This window comes from Choloepus didactylus, chromosome 2 (genome assembly GCF_015220235.1).
Source record: "Choloepus didactylus isolate mChoDid1 chromosome 2, mChoDid1.pri, whole genome shotgun sequence".
NCBI lineage: Eukaryota > Metazoa > Chordata > Mammalia > Pilosa > Megalonychidae > Choloepus > Choloepus didactylus.
The window spans coordinates 245,667,324-245,682,009 of NC_051308.1; the positions used below are offsets into that span (position 1 = coordinate 245,667,324).

Consider the following 14,686-nt stretch of genomic DNA (forward strand, 5'->3'; position numbering starts at 1 on the left):
CTGGGGAGGGGGAGGCTGTAAATATATTTTTTATTATCTGCCCAAATTACTCTGGGATGTGTCACTATTTCACTCCAGCCTATACTAACCTACTGTATCTCACTTCCTATTCAAAGTTCCATGCAGTTGTGGTGTTTGAACAAATCGACTGTAGAGTTGCACTGTTTAGAAAATTTAGATCCTGTACCAAATAGATATCTATTCCCTTGGTCTCATATGGAAGTTGAAGTTTTAAAACACAATCAGTTTCAACCTTTACCCTTTGGCCTGGCTTGCCCTGGTCTTAACCAGACCTGCTTCATTCATATCACTAATTGAAGTCTGGGCTCTTTTTCAGCTTTTTTTTTTGTTGTTTTTTTGACAGTGGCTGTATGCATTAATACTGACATTCATATCTGCTGAGCTCTAGCTCTGTGTTTCAGGTGTCTCAGAGATATGCATTGTTCCAGAGACCAATCAGGTTATACGCTAGGGGATCAGCATCTCAAAGTTTAGAGATAGGCATTACAATTCAGGGATAGAGTTAACTGCTGTAAGAGCTTACAATCTAGGGACTATTACAATTATTATGTCCACGTTAGGCTATGTTCTAAGATTCAATTCTGAGTTTACACATTGTAGTTAGTCCATATTGGTGAGGCATCATCCCTCTCACCATGTTTTCTCCAACACTTTTACTCCTATATATATTTTTTCCTACAATTTTATAGAGTTATATTCTCATACCATACATTTATCCACAGTGTACAATCAGTTGTTCATGGTATCATCATAAAATTGTACATTTATCACCACAATCAGCACTTGAACATACTGATTACTACAAGAAAAAAAGATTATTTTTTTTTAGCAATAAGAAAAAAATGATAAAAAGAAAAATAACATGTCATACAATACAATATACTAGTAAGGACAGCAAATAACACCGCTACCAAGAATCCCATATTCCTCCCCTATATCCCCCTCTCATATACATTTAGCATTGGCATATTGCCTTTGTTACATTTAATGGAGGTATATTACAATGTTACTGCTGACCATAGACTCCAGTTTGCTTTGATTATGTTTTTTCCTGAATACCATCCCCTTTTCAAATTTCTACATGGTTGACATTCATTTGCTTTCCCACATGCAAAACCATTTTTATATTTGTATATTTAGTAACAGTCATTGGCCACTCCAGTTTTTGCCACGTTATACAGTCCCAGTCTTTATCATCTATCTTTACCTCTGGTGTCATACATTCTCCTATCCCACCTCTTTCAGCTTTACTCACAGACGTCTTTGTTCAGTGTACTTACAATACCGTGCTACCATCACATGGTATTATGCTATCTGTTTCTGGATCTATGCAATCAATCCTAAACATTCTGTAGTCCGTCAGCATCAAATGGCTGATCTCTGCCCTCTTTCTATCTCCTGGTCACCTGTGTTGTCAGCTTTTAACTCCCCAAGTTTGTTCATTAATGTCTGTTCATATTAGTGAGCCCATACAGAATCCCTCCTTTTGTTTCTGGCTAACTTCATTCAACATAATGTCCTCAGGGTTCATCCACATTATTACATGATCCATGTCTTTGTTCTGTCTTACAGCTGCATAATATTCCATCATGTGTATATACCACAGTTTGTTTATCCACTCATCTGTTGATGCACATTTGGGCTGTTTCCATCTCTTGGCAATTGTGAATAATGCTGCAATAAACATCGGTTTACAAATGTCTGTTTGTGTCTTAAGTTTCAGTTCCTTTAAGTATATACCTAGCAATGGAATAGCTGGGTCATATGGCAGATCTATATTTAGCTTCCTGAGGAACCTCCGTACTGTCTTCCAGAGTGGTTGCACCATTCTACATTCCCACCAACAATGAATAAATGTGCCTCTTTCTCCACATCCTCTCCAGCACTTGTCATTTTCTGTTTTTTGGATAATGGCCATTCTGGTAGGTGTGAGATGATATCTCATTGTGGTTTTGATTTGCATTTCCTTAATAGCCAGTGAAGTTGAGCATTTTTTCGTATGCTTTTGAGCCATTTGTATTTCCTCTTCAGAAAAATGTCTGTTCATGTCTTTTGCCCATTTTTTAATTGGATTGTTTGTCTTTCTGTTATTGAGATGCAGGATTCCTTTATATATTTGGGATATTAAACCCTTATCTGATATGTGGTTTCCAAATATCATCTCCCATTGTGTAGGTTGCCTTTTTACTTTTCTGACAAAGTCCTTTGATGTACAAAAGCGTTTAATTTTGAGGAGATCCCATTTGTCTATTTGTTCTTTGGTTGCTCATGCCTTGGGTGTAAGGTCTAAGAAACCACCTCCTATCACAAAATCTTTAAAATATTGCCCTGCATTTTCTTCTAAGAGTTTTATGGTTTTGGTGCTAATGTTTAGGTCTTTGATCCACTTTGAGTTAATTTTGGTATAAGGTATGAGATGGACATCCTCTTTCATTCTTTTGGAAATGGATATCCAGTTCTCCAAACACCATTTATTGAACAGGCTGCTCTTTCCCAGTTGCTTCGGCTTCACTGCCTTATCAAAGATCAGTTGTCCGTAGATGCGAGGGTCTACTTCTGAACACTCAATTCGATTCCATTGATCAGTATATCTGTCCTTATGCCAGTACCATGCTGTTTTGAGCACTGTAGCTTTGTAATATGCTTCAAAGTCAGGTAGTATGAGACCTCCCACTTCATTCTTCTTTCTCAAGATACTTTTGGCTATTCGGGGCACCTTACCCTTCCAAATAAATTTAGTTATTGGTTTTTCTATTTCTGTAAAGTAAGTTTTTGGGGTTGGAATTGGTATTGCATTGAATCTGTAAATCAGTTTAGGTAAAATTGCCATCTTAACTATGTTTAGTCTTCCAATCCATGAACATGGTATGTTCTTCCATTTTTTTAGGTCTTGTTCAGTTTCTTTTAGCAGTTTCTTATAGTTTTCTGTGTAGAGGTCTTTTATGTCCTTGGTTAAGTTTATTCCTAAATACTTGATTCTTTTGGTTGCTATTGTAAATGGGATTTTTTTCTTGATTTCCTCCTCTTGTTGCACATTACTTGTGTATAGGAACACTACAGTTTTTTGCGTGTTGATCTTGTAGCCTGCTACTTTGCTGTATTCATTGACTAGTTCTAGTAGCTTTGCTGTAGATTTTTCTGGATTTCCTACATATAGAATCATGTCATCTGCAAATAGTGAAAGTTTTACTTCTTCCTCTCCAATTTGGATGCCTTTTATTTCTTTTTCTTGCCTAATTGCTCTAGCTAGAACTTCCAGCACAATGTTGAATAACAATGGTGATAGTGGGCATCCCTGTCTTGTTCCTGATCTTAGAGGAAAAGCTTTCAGTCTCTCCCCATTGAGTGTGATGTTAGCTGTGGGTTTTTCATATATTGCCTTTATCATATTGAAAAAGTTCCCTTCTGTTCCTATCCTTTGAAGTATTTTCATCAGGAAAGGATGTTGAATTTTGTCAAATGCCTTTTCTGCATCAATCAAGATGATCATGTGGTTCTTCTGCTTTGATTTATTGATGTGGTGTATTACATTAATTGATTTTCTTGTGTTGAACCAGCCTTGCATACCTGGAATAAATCCCACCTGGTCGTGGTGTATAATTCTTTTAATGTGCTGCTGGATTCGATTTGCGAGTATTTTGTTGAGGATTTTTGCGTCTATATTCATTAAAGAAATTGGTCTATAATTTTCTTTTTTTGTAGTATCTTTGTCTTGTTTTGGTATTAGGGTGATGTTGGCTTCATAGAAAGAGTTAGGTAGCTTTCCCTCTTCTTCAGTTTTTTTGAAGAGTTTGAGCAGGATTGGTACTAATTCGTTCTTGAATGCTTGGTAGAATTCACGTGTGAAACCATCTGGTCCTGGGCTTTTCCTTTTTGGGAGCTTTTTGATGACTGACTCAATCTCTTGTGATTGGTTTGTTGAGGTCATCTATTTCTTCTTGAGTTAATGTTGGTTGTTTATGCTTTTCTAGGAAGTTGTCCATTTCATCTAAGTTGTCTAGTTTATTAGCATATAGTTGTTCATAGTATCTTCTTATTATCTCCTTAATTTCTGCAGGGTTGGTAGTTATATTTCCTTTCCCATTTCTGATTGCATTTATTTGCATCTGCTCTCTCTTTTTTTTTGTTAGCCTAGCCAGTGGTCCATCGATTTTATTGATTTTCTCAAAGAACCAACTTCTGGTTTTGTCGATTCTCCCTATTGTTTTCCTGTTCTCAATTGCATTTATTTCTGTTCTAATCTTTGTTACCTCTTTCCTTCTGCTTGCTTTGGGGTTAGTTTGCTGTTCTTTCTCTAATTCCTCCAGGTGAGAAGTTAACTCTTCAATTTTTGCTCTCTCTTCTCTTTTAATATATGCATTTAGGGCAATAAATTTCCCTCTCAGCACCGCCTTTGCGGCACCCCATAAGTTTTGATAAGTTGTGTTTTCATTGTCACTTGCCTCGAGGTATTTACTAATTTCTCTTGTAATTTCTTCCTTTACCCACTGGTTTTCTAAGAGGGTATTGTTTAGCCTCCATAAGTTTGTGAATTTTATGACCTTCTGCCTTTTATTTATTTCCAACCTCATTCCATTGTGGTCTGAGAAAGTGTTTTGTATAATATCAATATTTTTAAATTTGTTGAGACATGCTTTGTGACCCGACATGTGGTCTATCCTAGAGAATGTACCATGAGCACTTGAGAAAAAAGTGTATCCTGCTGTTGTTGGATGCAGTGTTCTATAAATGTCTGTCAAGTCTAGTTCATTTATCATACAATTCAACACCTCTGTTTCTTTAGTGATCCTCTGTCTAGACGTTCTATCCATTGATGAGAGTGGTGTATTGAAGTCTCCAACTATTATTGTAGAGGTATCTATTTCTCCTTTCAGTGGTCGCAGTGTTTGCCTCATGAATTTTGGGGCATTCTGGCTTGGTGCATAAATATTTACGATTGTTATGTTTTCTTGATGAATTGACCCTTTTATTAATATATAGTGTCCTTCTTTGTCTCTTTTAATTGTTTTGCTTTTGAAGTCTAACTTGTCTGATATTAATATAGCTACTCCCACTTTTTTCTGGTTGTTGTTTGCATGAAATATCTTTTTCCAACCTTTCACTTTCAGTCTATGTTTGTCCTTGTGTCTAAAGTGAGTTTCTTGTAGACAGCATATAGATGGGTCCTGTTTTTTAATCCATTCTGCCAGTCTGTGTCTTTTTATTGGGGAGTTTAATCCATTTACATTTAGTGTTATTACTGTAAGGGCAGTACTTTCTACTACCATTTTGTTTTTTGGAATTTATATGTCATATCTTATTTTTTCCTCTCTGTGCCGGTTTGAATGTATTGTGTCCCCCAAATGCCATTATCTTTGTGGTCTTGTGGGACAGACGTTTTGGTGCTGGTTAGATTTGCTTGGAATGTGCCCCACCCAGCTGTGGGTGGTGACTTTGATGGGATACTCCCATGGAGGTGTGACCTCACCCATTCAGGGTGGGCCTTGATCACTGGAGCCATATAAAACATGCTGACTCAAAGAGACTGGATGGAGTGCAGCTGTGAGTGACGTTTTGAAGAGGAGCAAGCTTGCTAGAGAGGAACGTCCTGGGAGAAAGCCATTTTGAAACCAGAACTTTGGAGCAGACGCCAGCCACGTGCCTTCCCAGCTAACAGAGGTTTTCCGGATGCCATTGGCCATCCTCCAGTGAAGGTACCCGATTACTGATGTGTTATCTTGGATGCTTTAGGGCCTTAAGACTGTAACTGTGTAGCCAAATAAACCCCCTTTTTATAAAAGCCAATCCATCTCTGGTGTTTTGCATTCCGCAGCATTAGCAAACTAGAACACTCTCCTTTTACCTTTCCTGGTAATCTTCATTTCTGCACTCTTCTCCAACTCTCTCTCTCCTGTCTTTTCCTATCAGCCTGTAGCACTCCCTTTAGTATTTCTTGTAGTGCCGGTCTCTTATTCACAAACTCTCTCAGTGTCTGTTTGTCTGAAAATGTTTTAATCTCTCCCTCATTTTTGAAGGAAAGTTTTGCTGGATATAGAATTCTTGGTTGGCAGTTTTTCTCTTTCAGTATCTTAAATATTTCATGCCACTGTCTTCTTGCCTCCATGGTTTCTGCAGAGAAATCTGTACATAGTCTTACTGACCTTCCCTTGTATGTGATGGATCACTTTTCTCTTGCTGCTTTCAGAATCCTCTCTTTGTCTTTGACATTGGACAGTCTGTCCAGTAAGTGTCTTGGAGTAGGTCTGTTGGGATCTATTCTATTTGGGGTACGTTGTACTTCTTGAATCTCTAATTTTCTTTTATAAGAGTTGGGAAATTTTCAGTGAATATGTCTTCTATTACTCTTTCTGCCCCTTTTCCCCTCTCTTCTCCTTCTGGGTTACCCATAACACGTATATTTGTGCATTTCATGTTGTCACTCAGCTCCCTAAGACCCTGCTCATATTTTTCCATTTTTTTCACCATCTGTTCTTTTGTGTGTATGAATTCGAATGACCTGTCTTCCAGTTCACTGATCCTTTCTTCTGCCTATTCAAACCTACTGTTGTGTCCCTCCATTGTGTTTTTTATCTCCTCTATTGTGGCCTTCATTCCCATGAGTTCTGCCATTTGTTTTTTTAAGTTTATGAATTCTTCTTTATGGTCATCCAGTGTCTTCTTTATATCCTTCAGCTCTTTTGCTGTATCTTCCTTCATTTCATCGAATTTATTTAGCATTAGTTGCCTCCAATCCTGTGTCTCAGCTGAGCTATTAGTTTGTTAGTTTGGCTGGTCCATGGTTTCGTGTTTCCTGGTATGGCTTGTTATCTTAAGTTGTCTAGGCATCTGATTTTCTTGATTAGTTTATTTTGGAGCTTGTTTTCTGTCTTTTACCTAGTGGTTTTCTTGTTGGTTGGCTTTGTTCTCTGGCCTCTGTTATTCAGTTCAACTTATTCTAGACCTCTAACTTAGGTTCTATTTAGTTGATCAGAATTTTTCCCCTCTTGTTTTTTCTGTTTCTTGCTCTGCCTCTATATAACCTTTTTGTGAGTGGGTCTCCTCAGATATGGTCGACCCTAGTCAGATTTTCCCAGTCTAGTGAGGCCCAGGTCTCACTGGGAGGGTATGGAGTTTTCCTGAGAATGAGACCCTCCTATGAAGCCTTTAGAATTGGTGCTTTTCCTCTCCTGTCCAGCAGGTGGCACTGGCCAGCCCGCAGCTCCCCCACCAGTGTAAGGAGGTGTGGAGACTTTAGTTCTCCTGGTGACTCTGATCCTGTCAGGGGCGTGGCTGACTGAAGCTGGAATCTGAATTCCAGCCCCTGGGGTCTGAGTTCCCAGAAGGAGGACTGCCAGTTGAGCTGGGCCTCCCTCCACTCTCCCAATCCTCGGAACTCCAGTTGTCTCTCAGGGGCACTATTCCCTTCTCCTCTCTCCTCTTTGGGGCCTCTCCAGGTAGATTCCTTGGTCAGCCTGAGTTGCCAATTAAAGACGGGGGTGGAGGCCTTCAGTAGTGAATACGGAATTCAAAGACACTGTGGGTACTCTGTCTCCCCTCAAGCCCAGCCTAGTCCCTCAACCTGGGCTTTCCGATAGAAAATAACCACATATATTACTTTTAGATTAAAAAAAAAAAAAAATAGAAAAGAAAAACAAGAAAAAGAAAAAAGAAAAAAAAAAGAGTCTCTTTTAAAAGTCTTTCCCCAGCCTGGAAGTTTTGTCAGTGTCAGAATAGAGCATTTAAAGATATGCTTTGGGCTATTGTCTGATAATTACTCTCCAACAGCTTCAGTTCCACCCCTTCTGGGGGCTATTGAAATGCAAAAAGATAAGGGATCAGCAAGAAGCCAGAAGGGACAAAATGTAGGGGGGAAAAAAATGGCTTTTTTGGAGTCTGGGCAATGGGTGCCCGCTTTTACGTGCCCCCACTTCTCGGAGCCCAGCCCTTCTTTAGCACCCCAGCTCCCAAAATCAGTTAGTTAATTTGTTAATTAATTCTGCAGTTGAGGCTGGGTTGAGCCTCCCTTCTTGCCCTCAGCAGATTGCTGTTTTTTGGTTTTTTTTTTCTCCCCTTTCAGGGAGCCAGCAGCAAGACAGTCTGTGAGGTCTGGGTGGGGAGGGGCGCCAGACCCCTGGTCCGGGGAACTTACAATGTTCGCTGCGATCTCAGCTTTTCCTCCAATTCCAAACTTGCGTCCAATGTGTGACTGGTTACTGGAGACCCTGAAAACACTGTTTCAGATAGTTCTTGGGTAATTGCCAGCTGCTCTAGGGGGGAGACGAAATTCTGCTCCTCACCACTCCGCCATGTTGCCCCACCTGCCTGAAGTTGTTTTTAAAAATATACATCTTTGTCAGTTATCTTAGTTTTCTTTAGACAATTTTAGAGTCATTTTTTGTTTTTTGAAAGTAATGAATTGAAGGTTTTTGAAATAATAAACTGCTAAGTGCCCTTGTGTCTAGAATGATCTCACCATGAGTTGTTTATCATGTGCATCTTCCATTTAAAAACAGCAAACATAGTAAACGTCTTAAACATCGGAAGCCGCACTTTGCTGACAGGAAAGCCTTGTTCGTGTGATTATGACAATCAGGCAGCCCTGCTCCGCAGTAACAGGGTCTGGCCCATTCATCCTGTAGTGTCTGCTCAACCCTCTCCCCTCATGTTCTCCCCGACACTCTTTTACATCCAGTGTCTCTGGAGCATTGAACTTCAAGATTCCCACACACCCAGGTCCGTCCCGCTTCTGACCCTGCCTTTTCTCTTCCCTTCTGCTTCCGTTCCTCCTGCTGACAGTGACCGGGTGCGTCGGTGCCAGCAGGGGAGCGGGCAGGTTGGCACAGCTGTGAGTGGAGGGATGTCGGGCATGTCGGGGAAGACCCAGCTCTCCTCTTAGATGCCTCAGGAGGAGGCCTGGGCTTCTGGCCGGTGTGGCCACCAGGGGGGTGGGTGGGTGGCGGTGCCATTGCTGAGGTGGGGGCAGAGCAGGACAGCGGGGTCTGGAGATCTGCTTTGGCCCGGGTACATTTTATTCCTTTTAGATGTTGAAGTGGAAATGTCAAGCAGTCAACTGGGCATGTAGGAGTCAAAGCAGGGCAATGCAGGGTGGTTTCCATGTAAGCGAGAGGTTTTGGTGCCATGGGGCTGATGGGATCACCCAGGGTAGGTGTGGATGGAGAGGAGAGTGCCCAGCACAGGGACCATTTGGAAGTGGACAGAGAGAGCCCCAGGCAGGAGGAGGCCTGCAGGCTTGGTGTCCCAGACACTCACCGGGCAGAGGGTTTCTGGGGATGCGCTTGGTCATGCGGCCTGTGTTCAGGGCCTGGGCGAGGTAAGGACGAGAAGCAAACACCGGACTTGGCCCCTGGGGGCTGGTGGTGACCCTCCCAGGAGTCCCCAGTGGGAGGTGAGGGGCCTGAAGCCCTCCTGGCACGGAGAGGTGAAGAAGCCGGGAGACCATACACAGCCCCTGTGCGATGCTTGGCCTGGGGAGCGCCTGGCAGAGAGGGGGTCAGGAGGGTGCCCATGGGAGCAGAGCCTGTGAGGAGCTAGAAGGGTCGGCCCCGTGCCCAGGGAAGGTGGCTTAGTGCCACCCAGCAGGAGTGAGCAGGCAGGGAGGCCCTCAGGCGGGGCGGCCACCTTCGGGGAAGACCCTGCCAGGAGGCCCGTCTGAGTGCTGCTGTTTTCTCAGCACCTCCTCAGTGGCTAAGGCCGCTGGGGAAGGGGAGGAGCAGGACAGGTGAGGACAGAAGGCCGAACCCTGCCTGTGGAGTGGGAAAGCATACACTGGAGCCAGCAGGACCTCAGGATTGCCGAGCATCCTGAGGGCCTGGGGAGGCAGGGTTCTTGGGGCCTGCCCTGACAGTCCCTGGCTGTCCCATCCTTCAGTGCTCCCCCCCCCCCCCGAGGGCCCAGAACTTCCACTGTCCCCTTGACCCAGTGCTTGCCAGCTAGACCAGCGGGGCTGACCTCAGTCCTGATGAGACATCGCAAGGGGAGGTCTTTGCTGACTGCCGTGATTCTCTGATTGCGTGTGTGGTTGTGTCACTTCTAGACAAAATCCATAGTGTAGGCTTCCTCCTACACCCTGGGCAGGCGTGGTGGGCACCCGCTGGATACTGATGGCTGCACCTAGCTCCCGACTCGGCTCTGTGAGCAAGGGATGCCCTTTAGGCCTGTAGCTTCCTATGGAAAATCGTCGGGCACTGCCTTGTCTACCAGTGCAGCCCCTTCAGATTGCTTTGTTCAGCTCATGATAAACTTCAGGTTTCTCTTCAAACCATTTACTACCTGCCAAAGGTATGATGCACGTCGGGTGGCAGGCAGACCGAATTAAATTTAATCCCCGCTCCAGTGCCGACCATGAAGGGCTTGAGAGAATCGGAACAATGTCTCCATCAACTCTGCACGTGGGGTGCCTACAAACCACCTGCCTCCTGGCAAACACTTGGCAGATGCTCGTCACGTAGAAGAACGGGTGCCAGCATCTAGCAGCCTTCCGCAGGGATTGTTCAGAAAAAACAAAACTGTTTTTGCTTTCAGATTCTGCCAGTTTCCACAAGAAATTGTTCTTCAAATGGTAGAAAGATGCCGAATAAGAAAACTGCAGTTGCTTGCTCACCAGTATATGATTTCAAGTAAGATCGAGTTCTACATTAGTGAAAGCCTTCCTGAATATTTTGTACCATATCAAGCAGAACGATTTCGGAGACTTGGGTAAGAATCATGTTTGAAATTTTTGCCTTCAGCCTGCCTAGTTCTGCCTCCCAGCAATTAAAAACAAATGAACGGCCCCTTGCTTTTGGCCATATATTACAGACTTCTGTTTGGTTCAGAATTATCCAAATTCTTGACACCTGCCTCACACCGCTGATGCTTCGTCCGCAGTGTTACCATTTTTGTCCATAGCGTTCAACTCTATTTTTCAGACGCAAACTTTTCCTAAGAATGTTAGTTAGAATTTGACTTTTGTGCTGGCTCTTTTCCTAGTTGCCCCCCCCCCCCATTCTAAAACTTAACTTTTATTTAAACCGATTGAATTCGGTCGGAGCGGAGTAGTTTTATGCGAGACATGTTTTTCTATAAACATGAGTCCCCAGCTGTGTCCGTCTCTTTCAGTTACATCTCTCTCTGTGATAATGAAAAGACAGGCTGTAAGGCCCGGGAGCTGAAGTCGGTTTACGTGGATGCAGTGGGACAGTTTCTCAAGCTGATCTTCCACCAAAACCACATCAACAAATACAACATTTACAATCAGGTGAGGCTAACCCTCTTTACCTTGGATCTGGTCCTGCCCTCTCTGTATGATCAGGTACTTGTATAGCTTTTCTTTTTTTTTTTTTTTTTTTAATTTAAATTTACTTTATCAAATAAAAAAACATTTCCAAACAAAACAAAGCAAAGCAATGGGAAAAACAAATATCCTGAAATAACTTCATTCCTTCCAATGTACTTCTTGGGGAAACGATGATCTAATAGGAACAGACACAGTACTGAGACGGACCTTAATAATATGGGAATGCTCAGGTTTGACTGTGGTTCACTAATTTTCTTGTGGTACGGTTGGTGTATGTCTTTTCTGACATGCGTTTTCAAGATTGCCATTTAAAATGATATCTTTTGTGGAAGAATGCTGAGCTTTTCTGGATCTGTGCTGTCCGGTGCAGTAGCCCTGGCCACGCGTGCTAGTGCCCACTGGGAAGGTGGCCAGTCCAAGGGAGAAGTGCTGCAAGTGTAAAATAGACCCTGGATTTCAAAGACCAAATACGAAAGAAGAATGTCAAATATTTCATCAAAGCTTTTATCAATTACAGGCTGAAATGATACTGTTTTGGATATATTGGGTTAAGATATATTACTAAAAATAATTTCACCTACTTTTTAAATTTTTTAATGTGCCTACTAGAAACCTTAAAATTATATATGTGGCTTACGTTATATTTCTATTGGACAACACCATTCAGATAAACAATTAAACTTTAACGAGAAAATCTCCTGGTAGAAATTGGGAATGTGTTCAATGTTGCATGCAATTCAGAGTCTCTCCAGCTCCCGTCTTATTGTCTCCTCCCTCTCTCCCTCTCTTTTTTTTTTTTTTGCAAATTACTGTGATAGAAATCAGTTGTATTCAGAGCAATCTTGTTAGTTCGCACAAATATTTGCAGCACCTCCTGCTGCCTCCCAGAAGAATGCAAGCGTTCCAAAATGTCAGATTTTTATACTGAACATATGAATTGAAAGAAGGCTGTAACGTCCAATTAATGTTGCTTGGTCCATAGCGGCCTTACTAGGCAGGAAACTGAAAGAATGACAGTGAACCCTCTTTCCACCCCACCTGCACATGTTCACACTGATGACTGCCAGTGACCCTCAGGCTGCAGAGTTAGGCCCAGTGATCCTCAAGAAAGAGGAGGTCTGGGGAGGGGGCTTCTCCTCAGCTGAGAATCACTGATGTGGATAAACTGAGGTAGGTTAGTTTCCATTTTTATTTCATCCTCTACTTTACTGAGATCATATAGCTGTCACCTCTATGCTTAACCTTGACAGGATGGTTCATTGCGAGGCTATTTTAAAACTTTGGGGATTTTTAGCCTTTATTGTTTCAACATGTTTTTAAACAATTAAAATGGCCATGTAGTTCAACATTAGAATATTAATTTACATAATTTATAAAATTAGTAAAAATTCTATATTCACATAATGTTTTATAATTAATGCACTTTGATCCATTATCCCATTTGATAACATTGTCAGTCAACAGTTTGTTATCAAGAGGTTAAGTCATCTCAGGCATTTTATTTGTAACTTCTGTTGATTATTTAACTCTCTCTTAGGTTGCTTTGGTTGCAATAAATATCATTGGAGACCCTGCAGATATCAGTGATGAAAGCAATATTGTAAGTTTGGGAAGTTCGATTCTTAAGGAGGAAAGTGATAATTTATTAAGGAGGTGATAATTTATTTGCATCACAAAAAGCATCATCTTAAAAACCTTTATAAAATTGACTGGTGAATACTATTAAATTTTAGCAGCTATAGTATATTAAACTCTTCTTTTACTGAAGAATTCTAGCTGTCCCTTCAAAAAACTAGGATCACTGAAGCTTGCTTGCTGACATCTTTATATCAAATAGTTAAGATTTTAATTAACTATCATTTAGTTAAAACTTTTGTGGTTTTTTGTTGTTGTTGTTGTTGTCGTTTCCTGAGATACTAAGAAGCATATCTTGTTCCGTAAGTCTTCTAGAGAGAAGCTGATTGACCTTTACCTCGGGCACCACACAGAGGACCCAGCTCTAGATGGCACCTACACAGGGTAAGAAGATGCTCTTCCAAGGCAATTAATTTCTGTAACTTTTCTTAGAATCAGGAACATGTGAGTTGTTTCCAAAGGATCCTAGATTTGAGGGCCTCTCAGTTCAGTTTACACCTTGGTTGGCCGCTGATTGGATTTCTTAACTATACTTAAAGATTAAGGTCACTGATTTATTTAGTGCACTTTCATTTGTTGCCCTTCAGAGACAACATCATTCCTTGTGATATTCAGATAGTACTAGAAGGTTCTCTTTGGTACAAATAGGTCCTTTAGTGCCCTCAGTGTGCTCCCTGTTTATGAAAGGAAGGATCCCCACTCCTAAGGTGCCCTGATCGAAAGAAAAGAGGAATTTACAGCTATATCCACTTCCTCTTCTCTGAGAGCAGCTTCCCAATAAAGAAAGATCAAACACTTAAATCTTCATACAAATTTTAGAATTTGTCCACAACTTTTGATGTAATTCCACTTCCACCTGCACACAAAATGCCTACGGGAAGGAATTCATACTTAAGCTGGCCTTTTCTGTTCGCAAAAAAACTATGGAGTCGATTCTCCCTGCAGTTGCTCAGGAGCCATCTCCCCTTGTGGACAAGGAGCCTTTCCTCTCACAGAGGCCCACCCTGTCCCCGTGGGCCGGTCCCGTGGGAGCCTCCCAGCCTGCCGGCAGCCCTGTGGGGAAGGGGAGGTATGGACCAGGGCAGGGCGTGGTTGTGAGGACCAAGGGCTTAGAGTATTTATAAATGAAAATAATAACTTACTTATGCAACCTGAACAAGTTTCTCAAGTCTCTACTTCAGATTCTTCCTTTGCCTAGTAGAATAGTTACAGTAAGCCGCCTTCTGTTTTCAAGGTGTGATTTGAAACATTTTGGGGGAAAAAAGTGCTGAAGTATAGATAAATAAATCCACTTCTTATCTGCCTCATTGCAATGATTATACCCTGGCTTCTGCCCTTATTGAAGCTTGTGCTAATGCAACAAGAGTCACCAAACTAATTGATAATTCAAAGTTATTATCTCCGATGAGAGTTCTTTCCACTCTTTTGATTTATACTTTAAATTTATTTTTTTAATAAAAATAGCCAAATGGGATGGTGGTCTGTAGGCAGCCTCTTCTGCTTTATCCCTCAGACTTTTTGTGAGGGTAAAGGGAGAGGTTTGTGAAAAAGCTTAAGGGCTGAACTTGCTAGACATAAAAATCCGCTGGTGACCGCTAGGGGGCACGCTGTGTGGATCCCGGCCCCGAGTGGCCCTGGAGCTCCGACGAGGGCTCCAGGCATCGGGATGTTTGTTTTGTAGGGTTTTTATGATCAAATGAAGACGTCTCTGTTTTCATCTCTAGAACATCAAGGCAAAGAGGCTTAGATTTAAGA

The 14,686-nt window shown here is 41.9% G+C and overlaps 1 protein-coding gene across 3 annotated transcripts in view; it reads left to right on the forward strand.

The window, feature by feature from the left end:
* CEP104 (centrosomal protein 104) overlaps nt 1–14,686 on the forward strand; it is a 45,844-nt gene that overhangs the window by 7,126 nt on the left and 24,032 nt on the right. For all 3 annotated transcript variants that reach the window (XM_037828691.1, XM_037828692.1, XM_037828693.1), the window contains 4 exons: nt 10,543–10,716; nt 11,119–11,257; nt 12,834–12,896; nt 13,239–13,315. In XM_037828691.1, the coding sequence (XP_037684619.1) occupies nt 10,543–10,716; nt 11,119–11,257; nt 12,834–12,896; nt 13,239–13,315 (453 nt within the window). The remainder of the gene's footprint in view (nt 1–10,542; nt 10,717–11,118; nt 11,258–12,833; nt 12,897–13,238; nt 13,316–14,686) is intronic.